The 16,385-nt window shown below is 42.1% G+C and overlaps 1 protein-coding gene across 1 annotated transcript in view; it reads left to right on the forward strand.

Annotated features, from left to right (window-relative positions):
- Positions 1–376: 376 nt before the first annotated feature.
- Positions 377–16,385, forward strand: part of LOC126281370 (uncharacterized) — a 440,712-nt gene continuing 424,703 nt past the window's right edge. The window contains exon 1 of the mRNA XM_049980285.1: positions 377–663. Within this exon, the coding sequence (XP_049836242.1) occupies positions 443–663 (221 nt within the window). The 5' untranslated portion in view covers positions 377–442. The remainder of the gene's footprint in view (positions 664–16,385) is intronic.

Here is a 16,385-nt window from a genome sequence, read left to right on the forward strand (position 1 = left end):
GGTAACAACACTAAACACGAACAAACCTAGTGCAGTCTTTTGGCCGTTCTATCGGTCACAAAGAATTCCAACTCTAATCATTTACACGCGTGCGGTGTGCACGCGAACGAATTTACATTGACATGGGACCATACCTGCTGGGTGCTTCACTCTTTTTATGTGAGGCAGTGGTTTGTTTTCCGAAGTGCTCGCTGTAAGGTGAGCTGGGCGGGCCGCTCGGTGATCCCCCGCGACACCTCTGCAGCGCCTCCCGCGGCGGCCACCCAGAGCGGCACGGCGCGGCGGCACAGGCTCGCTGCCTGCCTAATGAATGCCGGACCAGCCCGACAGCCGGCTGTTGTTCGCGCAGCGCTGTTGCTGTTGCTGTTGTTGCCGTTTCAGCGGCGCGGCCTATAATTTTTTGTGTCACGGTGGCGGGGCGCAGCGCGGCGGGTGCTCAGATATGAATACCAAGTGTGGGAAAGGCGCGCGCCGCGTCCCGGCCAGGGTCACCGGCCGGCGAGCCGGCAGTCGGCAGCCGGGCCGCCCCCAGCACGGCCCCCTTGTCACGCCTCCTTGTCCGCGGGGAGCGCCCGCTGCTGCCGGACACAGCGCGTCCTACACGCCGATATGCACATCTCCAGAAGACAGTGCGTTGTTGGCGGAGGTGTCATTCGTACTCAGGTGAGTCATATGAGAAGGTCTTTGTGTTTTGATTCACTCCCAATTTAGAAGTGCCTATTTTGGCATTTCACTTTAGCATATTTCCCATTTTGCTAATAATATGCTCCTTAGCTTTTTACAGTTGAACTGATTAACATAGTCTCAATTACCCTCCCAGCCCCCCCCCCCCCCCCCCCCATGAACCATGGACCTTGCCGTTGGTGGGGAGGCTTGCGTGCCTCAGCGTTACAGATGGCCGTACCGTAGGTGCAACCACAACGGAGGGGTATCTGTTGAGAGGCCAGACAAACGTGTGGTTCCTGAAGAGGGGCAGCAGCCTTTTCAGTAGTTGCAGGGGCAACAGTCTGGATGATTGACGGATCTGGCCTTGCAACATTAATCAAAACGGCCTTGCTGTGCTGGTACTGCGAACGGCTGAAAGCAAGGGGAAACTACAGCCGTAATTTTTCCCGTGGACATGCAGCTTTACTGTATGATTAAATGATGATGGCATCCTCTTGGGTAAAATATTCCGGAGGTAAAATAGTCCCCCATTCGGATCTCCGGGCGGGGACTACTCAGGAGGATGTCGTTATCAGGAGAAAGAAAACTGGCGTTCTACGGATCGGAGCGTGGAATGTCAGATCCCTTAATCGGGCAGGTAGGTTAGAAAATTTAAAAAGGGAAATGGATAGGTTAAAGTTAGATATAGTGGGAATTAGTGAAGTTCGGTGGCAGGAGGAACAAGACGTCTGGTCAGGTGACTACAGGGTTATAAACACAAAATCAAATAGGGGGAATGCAGGAGTAGGTTTAATAATGAACAGGAAAATAGGAATGCGGGTAAGCTACTACAAACAGCATAGTGAACGCATTATTGTGGCCAAGATAGATACGAAGCCCACACCTACTACAGTAGTACAAGTTTATATGCCAACTAGCTCTGCAGATGATGAAGAAATTGAAGAAATGTACGATGAAATAAAAGAAATTATTCAGATAGTGAAGGGAGACGAAAATTTAATAGTAATGGGTGACTGGAATTCGAGTGTAGGAAGAGGGAGAGAAGGAAACATAGTAGGTGAATATGGATTGGGGCTAAGAAATGAAAGAGGAAGCCGCCTAGTAGAATTTTGCACAGAGCACAACTTAATCATAGCTAACACTTGGTTTAAGAATCATGAAAGAAGGTTGTATACGTGGAAGAACCCTGGAGATACTAAAAGGTATCAGATAGATTATATAATGGTAAGACAGACATTTAGGAACCAGGTTTTAAGTTGTAAGACATTTCCAGGGGCAGATGTGGACTCTGACCACAATCTATTGGTTATGACCTGCAGATTAAAACTGAAGAAACTGCAAAAATGTGGGAAATTAAGGAGATGGGACCTGGATAAACTGAAAGAACCAGAAGTTGTACAGAGTTTCAGGGAGAGCATAAGGGAACAATTGACAGGAATAGGGGAAAGAAATACAGTAGAAGAAGAGTGGGTAGCTCTGAGGGATGAAGTAGTGAAGGCAGCAGAGCATAAAGTAGGTACAAAGACGAGGGCTGCTAGAAATCCTTGGGTAACAGAAGAAATATTGAATTTAATTGATGAAAGGAGAAAATATAAAAATGCAGTAAACGAAGCAGGCAAAAAGGAATACAAACGTCTCAAAAATGAGATCAACAGGAAGTGCAAAATGGCTAAACAGGGATGGCTAGAGGACAAATGTAAGGACGTAGAAGCTTATCTCACTAGGAGTAAGATGGATACTGCCTACAGGAAAATTAATGAGACCTCTGGAGAGAAAAGAACCACGTGTATGAATATCAAGAGCTCAGATGGAAACCCAGTTCTAAGCAAAGAAGGGAAGGCAGAAAGGTGGAAGGAGTATATAGAAGGTTTATACAAGGGCGATGTACTTGAGGACAATATTATGGAAATGGAAGAGGATGTAGATGAAGACGAAATGGGTGATATGATACTGCGTGAAGAGTTTGACAGAGCACTGAAAGACCTGAGTCGAAACAAGGCCCCCGGAGTAGACAACATTCCATTAGAACTACTGACGGCCTTGGGAGAACCAGTCCTGACAAAACTCTACCAGCTGGTGAGCAAGATGTATGAGACAGGCGAAATATCCTCAGACTTCAAGAAGAATATAATAATTCCAATCCCAAAGAAAGCAGGTGCTGACAGATGTGAAAATTACCGAACTATCAGTTTAATAAGCCACGGCTGCAAAATACTAACGCGAATTCTTTACAGACGAATGGAAAAACTGGTAGATGCGGACCTCGGGGAGGATCAGTTTGGATTCCGTCGAAATGTTGGAACACGTGAGGCAATACTGACCTTACGACTTATCTTAGAAGAAAGATTAAGAAAAGGCAAACCTACGTTTCTAGCATTTGTAGACTTAGAGAAAGCTTTTGACAATGTTGACTGGAATACTCTATTTCAAATTCTAAAGGTGGCAGGGGTAAAATACAGGGAGCGAAAGGCTATTTACAATTTGTATACAAACCAGATGGCAGTCATAAGAGTCGAGGGGCATGAAAGGGAAGCAGTGGTTGGGAAAGGAGTGAGACAGGGTTGTAGCCTCTCCCCGATGTTATTCAATCTCTATATTGAGCAAGCAGTAAAGGAAACAAAAGAAAAATTTGGAGTAGGTATTAAAATTCATGGAGACGAAGTAAAAACTTTGAGGTTCGCCAATGACATTGTAATTCTGTCAGAGACGGCAAAGGACTTGGAAGAGCAGTTGAACGGAATGGACAGTGTCTTGAAAGGAGGATATAAGATGAACATTAACAAAAGCAAAACGAGGATAATGGAATGTAGTCGAATTAAGTCGGGCGATGCTGAGGGAATTATATTAGGAAATGAGACACTTAAAGTAGTAAAGGAGTTTTGCTATTTACGAAGTAAAATAACTGATGATGGTCGAAGTAGAGAGGATATAAAATGTAGACTGGCAATGGCAAGGAAAGCGTTTCTGAAGAATTTGTTAACATCGAATATAGATTTATGTATTAGGAAGTCGTTTCTGAAAGTATTTGTTTGGAGTGTAGCCATGTATGGAAGTGAAACATGGACGATAAATAGTTTGGACAAGAAGAGAATAGAAGCTTTCGAAATGTGGTGCAACAGAAGAATGCTGAAGATTAAGTGGGTAGATCACATAACTAATGAGGAGGTATTGAATAGGATTGGGGAGAAGAGAAGTTTGTGGCACAACTTGACTAGAAGAAGGGATCGGTTGGTAGGACATGTTTTGAGGCATCAAGGGATCACAAATTTAGCATTGGAGGGCAGCGTGGAGGGTAAAAATCGTAGAGGGAGACCGAGAGATGAGCACACTAAGCAGATTCAGAAGGATGTAGGTTGCAGTAGGTACTGGGAGATGAAGCAGCTTGCACAGGATAGAGTAGCATGGAGAGCTGCATCAAACCAGTCTCAGGACTGAAGACAACAACAACAACAACAGTCTCATGTACTGTTGGTTCATTTCAGCCTGTTCATATTTTGATGTTCTTTAAATACTGTAATAATTTTCGGAAGCATTTCTTCCCTTAACCTTGTGTAAAGTATTCTGAATGTAGGATTTGTTCTGTGACACAGGTATAAGGTTTTGAATATATATTATATACGAAACTGTTCTTTAAAAGGAATTTATTTTTTCAGTTTCTACATCAGACGACAATTTTGTGATATGAGGGAGAAATTGTGACCGCATGACATGAATTAACTGACTTTGAACACAGAATTCTACGAGGGTTGTTGTTCTACATCTACATCCATACACCGCAAGAAACCTGGCGGTGTGTGGCGGAGGGTACTTTGAGTACATCTATCGATTCTCCCTTCTATTCCAGTCTCGTATTGTTCGTGGAAATAAAGATTGTCGGTATGCCTCTGTGTGGTCTCTAATCTCTCTGATTTCATCCTCATGGTCTCTTCGCGAGATATACGTAGGAGAGAGCAATATACTGCTTGACTCCTCGCTGAAGGTGTGTTCTCGAAACGTCAACAAAAGCCCGTACCGAGCTACTGAGCGTCTCTCTTGCAGAGTCGTCCACTAGAGTTTATTACCTTCGTAACGCTTTCGCAATTACTAAATGATCCTGTATCGAAGCGCGCTGCTCTCCGTAGGACCTTCTCTACCTTTTCTATCAAACCTATCTGGTACGGATCCCACACTGGTGAGCAATATTCAAGCAGTGGGCGAACAAGTTTACTGTAATCTACCTCCTTTGTTTTCGTATTGCTTTTCCTTAGGAGTCTTCCAATGAGTCTCTGTCTGGCATCTGCTTTACCGACTATCAACTTTATACGATCACTCCATTTTAAATCAGTCCTAATGCCTACTCCCAGGTAATTTATGGAATTAACTGCTTCCAGTTGCTGACCTGCTATATTGTAGCTAAATGATAAAGGATCTTTGTTTCTTTGTATTCGCAGCGCAGCATCATCCGCCTCAGTGAACATCCGATGTCATCCACAAGGTCGTTTATGTACATTGTGAATAACAACAGTCCTACAACACTCCCCTGCGGCACACCCGATATCACTCTTACTTCGGAAAACTTCTCTCCATTGAGAATGACATGCTGCGTTCCGTTGTCTAGGAACTCTTCAAGCCAATCACACAATGGGTCTTATAGTCCATATGCTCTTACTTGTTTCATTAAACGACTGTCGGGAACTGTATCGAACGTCTTGCGGAAGTCAATAAACACGGCATCTACCTGCGAACATGTGTCTATGGCACTCTGAGTACCGTGAACGAATAGCGCGAGCTGGGTTTCACACGATCGTCTTTTTCGAAACCCATGCTGATTCCTACAGAGTAGATTTCTAGTCTCCAGAAAAGTCATTATACTCGAACTCGTTCAGTAAGTAATGTCCCACATTAAAAAAAAAAGCCATTTAAAAACGTAGACAAAAGCCTTTCTTGGTGCTTCATCTTTGATGTTTTTTCTCTGCGCCGGTGAAGTTTCGAACCATTCTGGCAGATGGCAGAGCCATAGTGGAGCGTCAAAATGGCGTCAACATACGACTTGCGTTACTAGCACCTTGCTGCTATTGAATTCTTAAGTGCACAAAAGGGAACCGTGGAGAACATTCATAAGCGCTAGTGTGCAGAGTATGGCGATGCTGCAATTGATAGGAGTGCATTTGGGCGATGTGTAAAGAAAGTTATAGCCTCATACAAGGTTATAACGCATTTACATCTCACACTTCATCCACCAGCAACGGAGTCGCGATACTCCTGAAGGAGGCACTATTAGCTGATGACGTGTTCTACCTCCACAACGCTGGAGGAATAGCACTCAGAGTGTTAGTGGTACTATGCTCCGTCTGGTTCAACATGCCGCCAAGACCATGCGGGATTTTTTTATGGAAGAAGCTGCTCCTCTTGTCCAGGGCAGACAGGATGAGATCGTTCTCAGCGGCGATTTAAATAGCGTCCTAGCGCCGAACGATCAGCTTCCGCAACGTACTCCATGTGCTGAACTACGGGCTCTTGTTCGGGACCTTAGACTGGAGGATAACTGAGACCATCTAAAAGGAGATAGTCCCTATTCATCAATTACAGGAGCCATTCATCCAGCTCCACAGTACATACGCCTCTCGTCCACTTATACCCAAGTTGCGAGATGCAGTGCTGTGAGCAACTGCCTTTACAAACCACATCGCCTGCCTAAGTGCTGTCACCCTCCACCGCCGGCAGGTGTAGCGAAGCTGAAAGCCCTGGAAGCTTGACAGGGCTCATCTGACTTCCCCGACCGCTCGCCATCGACGATTCCTGGCACTTATCTGCCCGCCGCATAGCAGCGTATCCCACAATGCCAAAGTGGTGGACTGCTTACGTCAAACCGATCATCCGACGTACCTCTATTACGTACAATAGCGTCGCCGCCGCGTGGAAGCGGCGGTCACTCGACTTCTATTACAGCGTCTGACGTGATTATACTTCGATACTGTCCTCGTCAGAGAGGCAGACACCAGTAAACAGAGCCAAAAGACAGATCGTGGCACTCGTGCGCCAACAGTTAGAGGACGCTATAGTTCGCGCACAGGCGCCTGATAGGTATCGTTTTAGCATAGAACGCTGACTGCAGCGAGCACTGATTCATGATACTGATGCGGACGAAGGAAGGCGCTTTTCTACACAGCGCGACATCAGTACAGCCTTCTGTGAACACTACACCAGGCTCTACTCGGCTCAAGACCCATACCGACCGACTGTGGTGGAAGTCACACAGCAGATCTATGATAGGTTAATCCCCAGCCATGGCTGACGTCTTGATGAGGGACGCTACAGAGGAGGAACTGCTCGATGCGGTCAGTAGAGGCCAGGCCCGTAGACCACGGGCTTTGGGCTTTGACGGACTTCCTTTGGAGTCCTATCGAACGTTCCAATATTTACTCACATTGCATTGGCGATTCTTCTACTCGTATCAAGACCTACTGTCCCCGAAGACGTCAACTCCCGCTACCTTTGTTGAAGCAATGATCATCGATATCATGTAACCGAAAGGCCGAACGCGGATTCACCATTATCACCGCTTAAAACGTCTTAGTTGTGACATGAAAATATTCATCCGCCTCTTAGCGGCACGAATCCATCGGACACTTTCGGGAGTCATCTTATAGGATCAAGCGTCGTTAGGAAGACCAAATAATATCGAAGCTAGTTTGCGGAGATGTCGTGATATGGCAATCCTTACGATGATGCACAAATTTCCTGGTCCTCTGGCATCTCTGGACTTTAGCCAGGCCTTCGACCATCATGCATACTTGATGCACCCTTTCCTGAACATGGGGTATCAGCAGCCATTCATTACTGTGGTCGTATGTCTCCTTCGAAGGCCGATCTCCAAAGCCCTGACCAACGGCCGCCTTGCGCACACTAATACCAATCTCACGTTAGATGTGGCAGGGATGGCTATTATCGATAATGGTTCTTGAATCTCTGTTATGCGGTCTTCAACAGAACATAAGGGCATGAAGTTCCGCGGAGTTAGGCCGAAGATATGATTGTTGTGATCCGAAGTGGCGACGACGACTTTAACGCATTGGACTGGATACATACGGAAGGTATGGCCTCAGACAGCGTCTTTAATGTCGAAAAATTGGTCAATTTAAATGTATCGGCAGGACTCCATCCGGTGCTGTCGCCACCCCCACCCCCCTCGGACTTCGTGACACAACTCAGTAGCGACACACGTCACGCAGCGGCCCTAACTATCGGCGCCTTCTACAACACGTCAGGGCGCTCTTCTTTGACCAACGGTTGTGAGCCATGGACTTCATCCAACGAACACACTTTGTCAACACGTTACTGGCTTCCGGCCTCCCTCACCTGGCGCCGATCTTACCTGTATCAGCCACAACTGCGTGGCATTTGTTAGCAGGCTTCAGATCTTTCGTCAGCACTGGAATGCTATTAAAGGTCAATCACGGATCCCTCCGAATCGAGAGGGACTCGGTATCGTTCATGAGCATGACAGGGCGGTGGCTCTCTTCCTGAGCATACAAGTTGTGGAGGACTTGCCCACAAAACCTGACGGTCCTCCCCCTGGAATGGTTTAAGCCATCTTCTCTCTCAGCCCTGGTGACATGAAAGTTTCTCCCTCTTCATACGATTTAAGCCATTTTTGCGTCGAATTTAGTTATGTTCTCCTCGCTGTATCGCCAACGCGTATATGAAGGCAGAGGACGGTTAAAGTGTATCCCAAGGGGTCGACCACAGATTGTCATAGAGTTGAAACCCCTACACGTCTGATGGAAGGTCGTGTCGAAAATGATAAGGAGAGGCCTGATGGACACTTATGTTCAGTGTACGTGGCATGTAATAGCCAACTGCAAACAGGTGACATAAGCAAGACTTCACTGTATCAACATGGCAGATTCACCCAATTGCACCACCTGTGGAATGCTGGACACCTATGTGCATCGTATTTATTGTGGAGAGATGGGTGGCATCTGGCCGGTGCATGTTGTTACACAGGCCCTCATTCTCTTCGAAGATACCTACTACTGTCGTACGAAAATCAACACAGTCGCATAGATCAACATAAATGTGGTTCATTACCTACTTCGAAATGATACCAAAGACGTTTTGGACTTCTGGAATTACTTAGAAGAAAGGCATTCCATAACTGTTCACAATCCGAAGCATCAACATTTCATTTAAAATTACCTAGGCAGTGCTTTTTGTGACATTCATGCAGCTGGAGGCTCCTGTGTAGGAGACGACACCCGCCCTTGAATTGAAGACTCTGAAAATGCAGAACAACACTCTGGGGAACTAATAAGTCTTTCCGTGAAGGCGTACCCCATAGGTTCAGCGCCGGAGGCGTGTAAAAATGTTGCAATTCTGAGAAAAAATACGAGTAAGCTGTAGGGAAAGGTGGGTGATATACGTGTAGAAACCAAAAGGGAATAATAAGACTGGTAGGCGAAGAACGACGTACTCGTATTAAAAAAGGAGTAAGACCGGGAGGCACTCTTTCGCCCCTACTTCTCAATCTACACATTGAAGAAGCAATGATGGAAATAGAACAATGATTCTAAAAATGATTCAAATGGGACTTAACGTCTGAATAACTATTTAAACCTAGCTAACCTAATGACATCACACACATCCATGTTCGAGGAAGGATTCGAACCTACGACCGTAGCGGTATCGCGGTTCCAAACTGTAGCACATAGAACCGCTCGGCCACTCCGGCCGGCAACAATAATTCTAATTGGGGTTAAAATTCAGGGTGAAAGGATAAGATTCGCTAATAATATTGCTGTGGTCAGTGAATGTGAAGAAGAATTACAGGATGTATTGAATGAATTGAACAGTCTAATGAGCATAGAGTATGAATTGAGAGCAAACCGACGAAAGACGAAAGTAATGAGATGCAGAGGAAATAAGAATAGCGATAAACGTAATATCAAAATTGGTGATCACAAGCAGACAAAGTTAAGGAATTCCGCTATCTTGGAGGCAAAATTATCCATGACAGACAGAGCATAGAGTATTGTATATTTTTGCGAGAAGTTTCAATGTCAGCGCTAACAACCGTTATATCACTGTAAAAGTATTTTTAATAGCTTTCGGGTGGTTTTAAGAAGTGCATAATTCCACTGTAAAAACATTTGTTGATTACTTTAATTCATTCAAGAGTTAATTGGGTTAAAAATGCAATAAAATTCGTGCCCCTCTTCATACCATCATTTGCCGAAAGCCTCGTTTAACTATTTTGAACTATTTCCGAAGTAAAACATGTGCTAGTTTTGCGTGATTCACCCTTTATATACATAGGGAATTCAGAACGTAAGTTAGTCATATCGTCCTGAGCTAGTATCACCCCGTAGCAAGAGTAGTGAATCGTCAGATAAGAGTACACGTTCTAGGTTTTCTGCAGACAGTTTTGCTGCGATACGGATAACAGGTCCTTTATAGTATGCTGCAGGAATGGCGCCGCAACTGGAAACACATTCCAGAGTTAAAGTTCGCGACATAGTACGATTCTTGTGCGCACTTAGGACCAAATGGAATGGCGTGTCCAGCCGCAGTGAAATGGTGCCAATAACTTGATCAGGACCACACAGACGTGGGTGACGCTGTTCAGAACGGAAAACCATCGACGACGACCACAGACGATAATGTGCAGTCAATCTACTCGTAAAGTTGAAAGAAAATCTGGGGGAGAGAGATTTCTCAACGTTGTCAACATTGAGACAGCAGTTCTCGCATGGCTCTGTGACTGAAAAGCGAATTTCTATCGTCGAGGAACTGAACGATTGGTGGATGGTCGTTACATGGACTTGGTGAATACGTTGAAAAAGAGTGTCACGTATCTGCGCCAGTTTAAAGTGTACTGCAGCATTTAGTAAAAGTTACTTGGCCTGCTATAATAATCTGTAATATGATTTTCAAAGTCCTATTGCATCACTGCCGGGCAGCTTACGAATTATGGACTCTCTCATGAATTTATATGACAAAAATACAGTAATATGACACTTGAGCATTTGAGAAGAAATTACGAAGTAAATATTGAATATGGAGATTTTTGTGTCGTTGTTAAGATAGTTTGCGATGCCTTGCCGGTCGTACGTTTACTCCACGCACTCCACGAGAAGTAAAGATGACGGGTTGAGACGCTTCCGACCATCCACATTTAGGTTCTCCGTGACCACTCCAGGGGAATGCCGGGATAGTTCCTTTGAAAGATTGCGGCCGATATCCTTCCCCTGGCTTGAAATAATCAGAGCTTGTGTTCCGTCTGTAAAGACCTCGATGTAGATGGAACCTTAAACCCTAATCTTTTCTTTCCTTTCCTTTCAGTGACTCTCCTACAAGCGTGATCCATGAAGACAGCCAAATTGCAAAATACGCCCTTGAGAGTGATAGTGCTGTTTTGCGTGTTGAGTGAAGTAATCTACAGGACGGCTCACCATTCAAACGGAAGCAGCCAGAGCGCAAAAATACCCATAATCCGTAATATCTTGTCACACTTACAACAGAGCTGTGTCACGGGACTTCTCTTTCACAGATCTACTATTCTGGCGCAACAACCCCATAGGTTCCTAAAAAAGAGTTACACACCTCAAAGTCCCTTTCACAAGTTTTTTCACTTTCTTCTGTTAGTAGCCGGCCGCTGTGGTAGAGGGGTTCTAGGCGCTTCAGTCCGGAACCGCGCTGCTATTACGGTCGCAGTTTTGAAGCCTGCCGCGGGCTTAGATGTGTGTGATGTCCTTAGGTTAGTTAGGTTTCTGTAGTTCTAAGTCTAGGGGACTGATGACCTCAGATGTTAAGTCCCATAGTGCTCAGAGCCATTTGAACCATTTGATTCTGTTAGTAAACAGACAGTTAGCATTTCATCAGTGCAGGTCACAGAGTTGGGCAGGCTACTCGCTAACCTTAGGTAGCAGTCCAGTCGCAGACCCGTGGGAGCCTCAGCGAGCGTGACCTTGTCTCTGGCGCCCGCTATGATCGAGCGACCGTTACGAATATCAAAGAGAAATCCCGTCGAGCCTATAGCTCAGAAAACAGCTGCCTGGCCTCCTCTCGTCACGCTCTCGATTTAACCACGTGGCTTGTGCACGACTTACCACGTCGTTCGTCGTTCAGAACAAACAGAAACTGACCTCTAGGAGGCTCACTTCTTATAAAGCAATGTTCTTTATCTAGTAGACCAGAACAATTGTTGCTCGCCTTTTTCAGCTGCAAGTTTTTATTGTTTGTAACAAACCATGTCAATTTTTTCAGCCATTTCAGTGATCTGCAAAGAAATTTACAGAGATAACTGTTTGCTTAACTATGCATTTTGTGCCTTCACATATCCAGTGTTTCATGGCAGTACTTTTAGGTTATGTTAATATTTACGTAATACGTCAAAGACCCCCCTCAGCTGCGAAAAGTTACTGGTCTTAACCCAGATTTCCGCTAGAGTAATCTCGCCTTCTTCAGAAGCATAAAATAAACTAGTACATGCCAGAATAAGGCACGGTCAAACATAAAAAGCTAAAGTACCGTGGTACCAAGTCAAGCTACGTTTCTTGGCTGAGGAAAAGCCCCGGCCCCACTTCATGGAAAGCGATCGGTTAGCCGCGGATGCTGCGTTGGAACTCTGTTCGCAACTGAGACGGACCTTTGACGTATTAATTTATCGCAGTTGCTGACAGGGCTGCAAAATGTTAAAAATTCTTAATATTTACATACTTCATGAGCACTGGATTGTAATTCAGCGCTTACTTCTACCTCTCCGATGCTCAGCAAGTGTCTATCAGTTCTAGTGTAAGCATTTCTGTACTCAAAGTGCTCATTTTTCACTGAAAAAATACGGCAACCAGCCACTTTTTAAAGCGTTTTTTATTTACACCAATATGCATTTCGGGTTTGCACCCATCTTCAGCTGGCAAATTACATGGATCTTCAGTTACTACAGTAGTACAATCTCGACAGCAGTTTGGATGCTGCAGCACGCCTGGGCAAAAGCAACAACTCCAATCATTTACATCAATTTCGCGAGTTTAAAGTCACCCGCTATCAGTTGTTCATTTTACTTACATTCTCCTCTCCTTGTTTTTTTCTTGGCTTTTCTTCCTTTTTGCAACAACACAAACACTTTTTATCTCGTATTTTGTACAGGCGCACTGCGTTATCCGCCATGTTGTCGACTGACAGTTTTTGTTCACATACAAATGGTTTATCTATGGACAGAGTTATATTTTTACAAAAGTTTTGAGGTTCTAAGATAAGCTATTATTTTCTAAATATTGACTTGGCTGATAGAAGTATTCTAAGTACGATGTATACATTTTTTTGTAGTATTGAAGATAATAAACTAACTTAACACATTTATATAAAGCAGTAATTCATACATTTACAATATAACAAAGATAGAATTAAGATTTTAGAATTAAGATTTTTATGTTTTATATTATTACATGCATTTGTTGAGTTTATAATAGATTATGTTATTTCTTGATTATGCTTAGTAAGTGATTTGATAAGTAGAGTGTGGAAGTTTTTTAGAAATATTCGCTTTGGCAGCTCTGTTTGGTCGTTAAGTATGTCAGAAGGGGATGCATGTTTATGTGAATAAATTTCGATTTCTTCTAGGAGGTTCATTCTTAATCCTTTGATGCCTAAGTGGAGAACTTATAGGTTATGGGATATGTCTGTTACTTTATGTTCTTCTGCTGCTACATGTTGGGCGGATGTGGATTTATTTAAGTTTTTTAAACAAAGTGCATCCACGTGTTCTCGAAACTGTATACTGAAGTTTCTCCCTGTTTGGCCTATGTATGTTTTTGGAAATGAGTTGCAGTTAAGTTTGTATATTCCTGATTGATTGTACGGTTTGGTATTATTTTTAATGTTATGGATAGCTTTGTCCTTTATTTTGTTATTTGTATAGTAGCTGATTTTGATATCTGTTCCTCAGAACAATTTTGCTGTTTCATATGACAGCTTTCCTACAAATGACAAGCTAACATATTTTTCATTTGGCTGTGTTGAGGTATTCATTAATGTAGTTTTGTTATTGTATTTGTTTATGTGGGGATTTATCTTAGAGTTTAGTTCATCTATTAATTTTGGATTGTAACCATTATTGTAAGCAGTTGCTTTGATGGTGTTTAGTTCTTCTATTTGGTCAGCTGGTTCTAGTGGTATTTTGTGCATTCTGTTTAGCATTGCTCTGTATGAAGCCATCATAAGTTTATCCAGGTGGCAGGATGACTTATTAATTGTGTTGTCTGTGTATGTTGGTTTCCTGTATACTTGAAATTTGTGTTTGTTGTTGGAGCTACTTATGCAGAGATCCAGAAAATTTAAACCTTCTTCTGTTTGGTGTTCTACAGTGAAGATGATGTTCTGATGCATTTTATTCATTTCTTTTGTAAGGTTATCAATTTCTTCTGTTGTGCCATCAAATAAGGCTATTATATCATCAACATACCTTTTGTAATAAATTATCTTGTTTACCATCTGGGGTTTCTTTAAAAAATTTACATTCTACGTTATTGATGAAAATATCTGCAAGCAAATTGGCAAGGCAGCTACCCATAGCCAGGCTCTCTTTCTGCTGGTACATTTTGTTATTAAAAGAAAAATAGTTGTGTGATAGTACTAGAGTTAATAGATCAATGAATTCACATATTTCTGGTAATGCCAAATTTTTTATGTTTAAGTAAATTGTTTTTAATTATTTCTATTGTTTCTTTGACCGGTATGTTTGTGTAGAGGTTTGTGATGTCAAGTGATGCAAACCTAGCAGTATCAGGAATCTGAATTTCCTTTAGACAATTAATAAGTTCATAACTGTTCTTTACTGAGTATGTCTCTTCAAATTTGAATGTGTTGCTAAGGTCCTCATTCAGTTTCTTGCTGATTTTATAAGTTGGGCTGCTCCGAGAATTAACAATTGGATGTATGGGACAGTTAACTTTATGGATCTTAGGTTGTGCTCGTAGACGTGGTGCATAAGGGTTCATAACAGTGCACTCATGTATATCTTTTGCATTTAAGAGGAAATCACTTTTTTTCGTCATATTTTTAAGTTTATTCTGTAACTTAAGAGTGGGGTCAGACTTAATTTCTACTATATTATTGTTACTGAAAAATCCAATGGTTTTTCTTACATATTCACTTTCATACATTACAACAATAGCATTGCTTTTATCTGCTTTCACTACTAAAGCTTTACTGTCACTGTCTACACAAACATACCGGTCAAAGAAACAACATAAATAATTAAAAACAATTTACTTAAACATAAAAATTTGGCATTACCAGAAATATATGAATTCATTGATCTATTAACACTAGTAGTATCACACAACTATTTTTCTTTTAATAACAAAATGTACCAGCAGAAAGAGGGCCTGGCTATGGGTAGCTGCCTTGCCAATTTGCTTGCAGATATTTTCATCAATAACGTAGAATGTAAATTTTTTAAAGAAAACCCTCAGATAGTAAACAAGATAATATATTACAAAAGGTATGTTGATGATATAATAGCCTTATTTGATGGCACAGCAGAAGAAATTGATAACCTTGCAAAAGAAATGAATAATATGCATCAGAATATCATCTTCACTGTAGAACACCAAACAGAAGTAGGTTTAAATTTTCTGGATCTCTGCATAAGTAGCTCCAACAACAAACACAAATTTCAAGTATACAGGAAACCAACATACACAGACAACACAATTAATAAGTCATCCTGCCATCCAGATAAACATAAGACGGCTTCATACAGAGCAATGCTAAACAGAATACACAAAATACCACTAGAACCAGCTGACCAAATAGAAGAACTAAACACCATCAAAGCAACTGCTTACAATAATGGTTACAATCCAAAATTAATAGATGAACTAAACTCTAAGATAAATCCCCACATAAACAAATACAATAACAAAACTACATTAATGAATACCTCAACACAGCCAAATGAAAAATATGTTAGCTCTCCATTTGTAGGAAAGCTGTCATATAAAACAGCAAAATTATTCCTAGGAACAGATATCAAAATCAGCTACTATACAAATAACAAAATAAAGGACAAAGCTATTCATAACGTTAAAAATAATACCAAACCGTACAATCAATCAGGAATATACAAACTTAACTGCAACTCATTTCCAAAAACATACATAGGCCAAACAGGGAGAAACTTCAGTATACAGTTTCGAGAACACGTGGATGCACTTTGTTTAAAAAACTTAAATAAATCCACATTCGCCCAACATGTAGCAGCAGAAGAACATAAAGTAACAGACATATCCCATAACCTACAAATTCTCCACTTAGGCATCAAAGGAAAAAGAATGAACCTCCTAGAAGAAATCGAAATTTATTCACATAAACATGCATCCCCTTCTGACATACTTCACGATCAAACAGAGCTGCCAAACCGAATATTTCTAAAAAACTTCCACACACTACTTATCAAACCACTTTCTAAGCACAATCAAGAAATAACATAATCTATTATAAACTCAACAAATGCATGTAATAATATAAAACATAAAAATCTTAATTCTAAAATCTTAATTCTATCTTTGTTATATTGTAAATGTATGAATTACTGCTTTGTATAAATGAGTTATGTTAGTTTATTATCTTCAATACTACAAAAAAATGTATACATCGTACTTAGAACAGTTCTTTCAGCCAAGTCAATATTTAGAAAATAATAGCTTATCTTAGAACCTCAAAACTTTTGTAAAAAT

The sequence above is a fragment of the Schistocerca gregaria genome, chromosome 7 (genome assembly GCF_023897955.1).
Source record: "Schistocerca gregaria isolate iqSchGreg1 chromosome 7, iqSchGreg1.2, whole genome shotgun sequence".
NCBI lineage: Eukaryota > Metazoa > Arthropoda > Insecta > Orthoptera > Acrididae > Schistocerca > Schistocerca gregaria.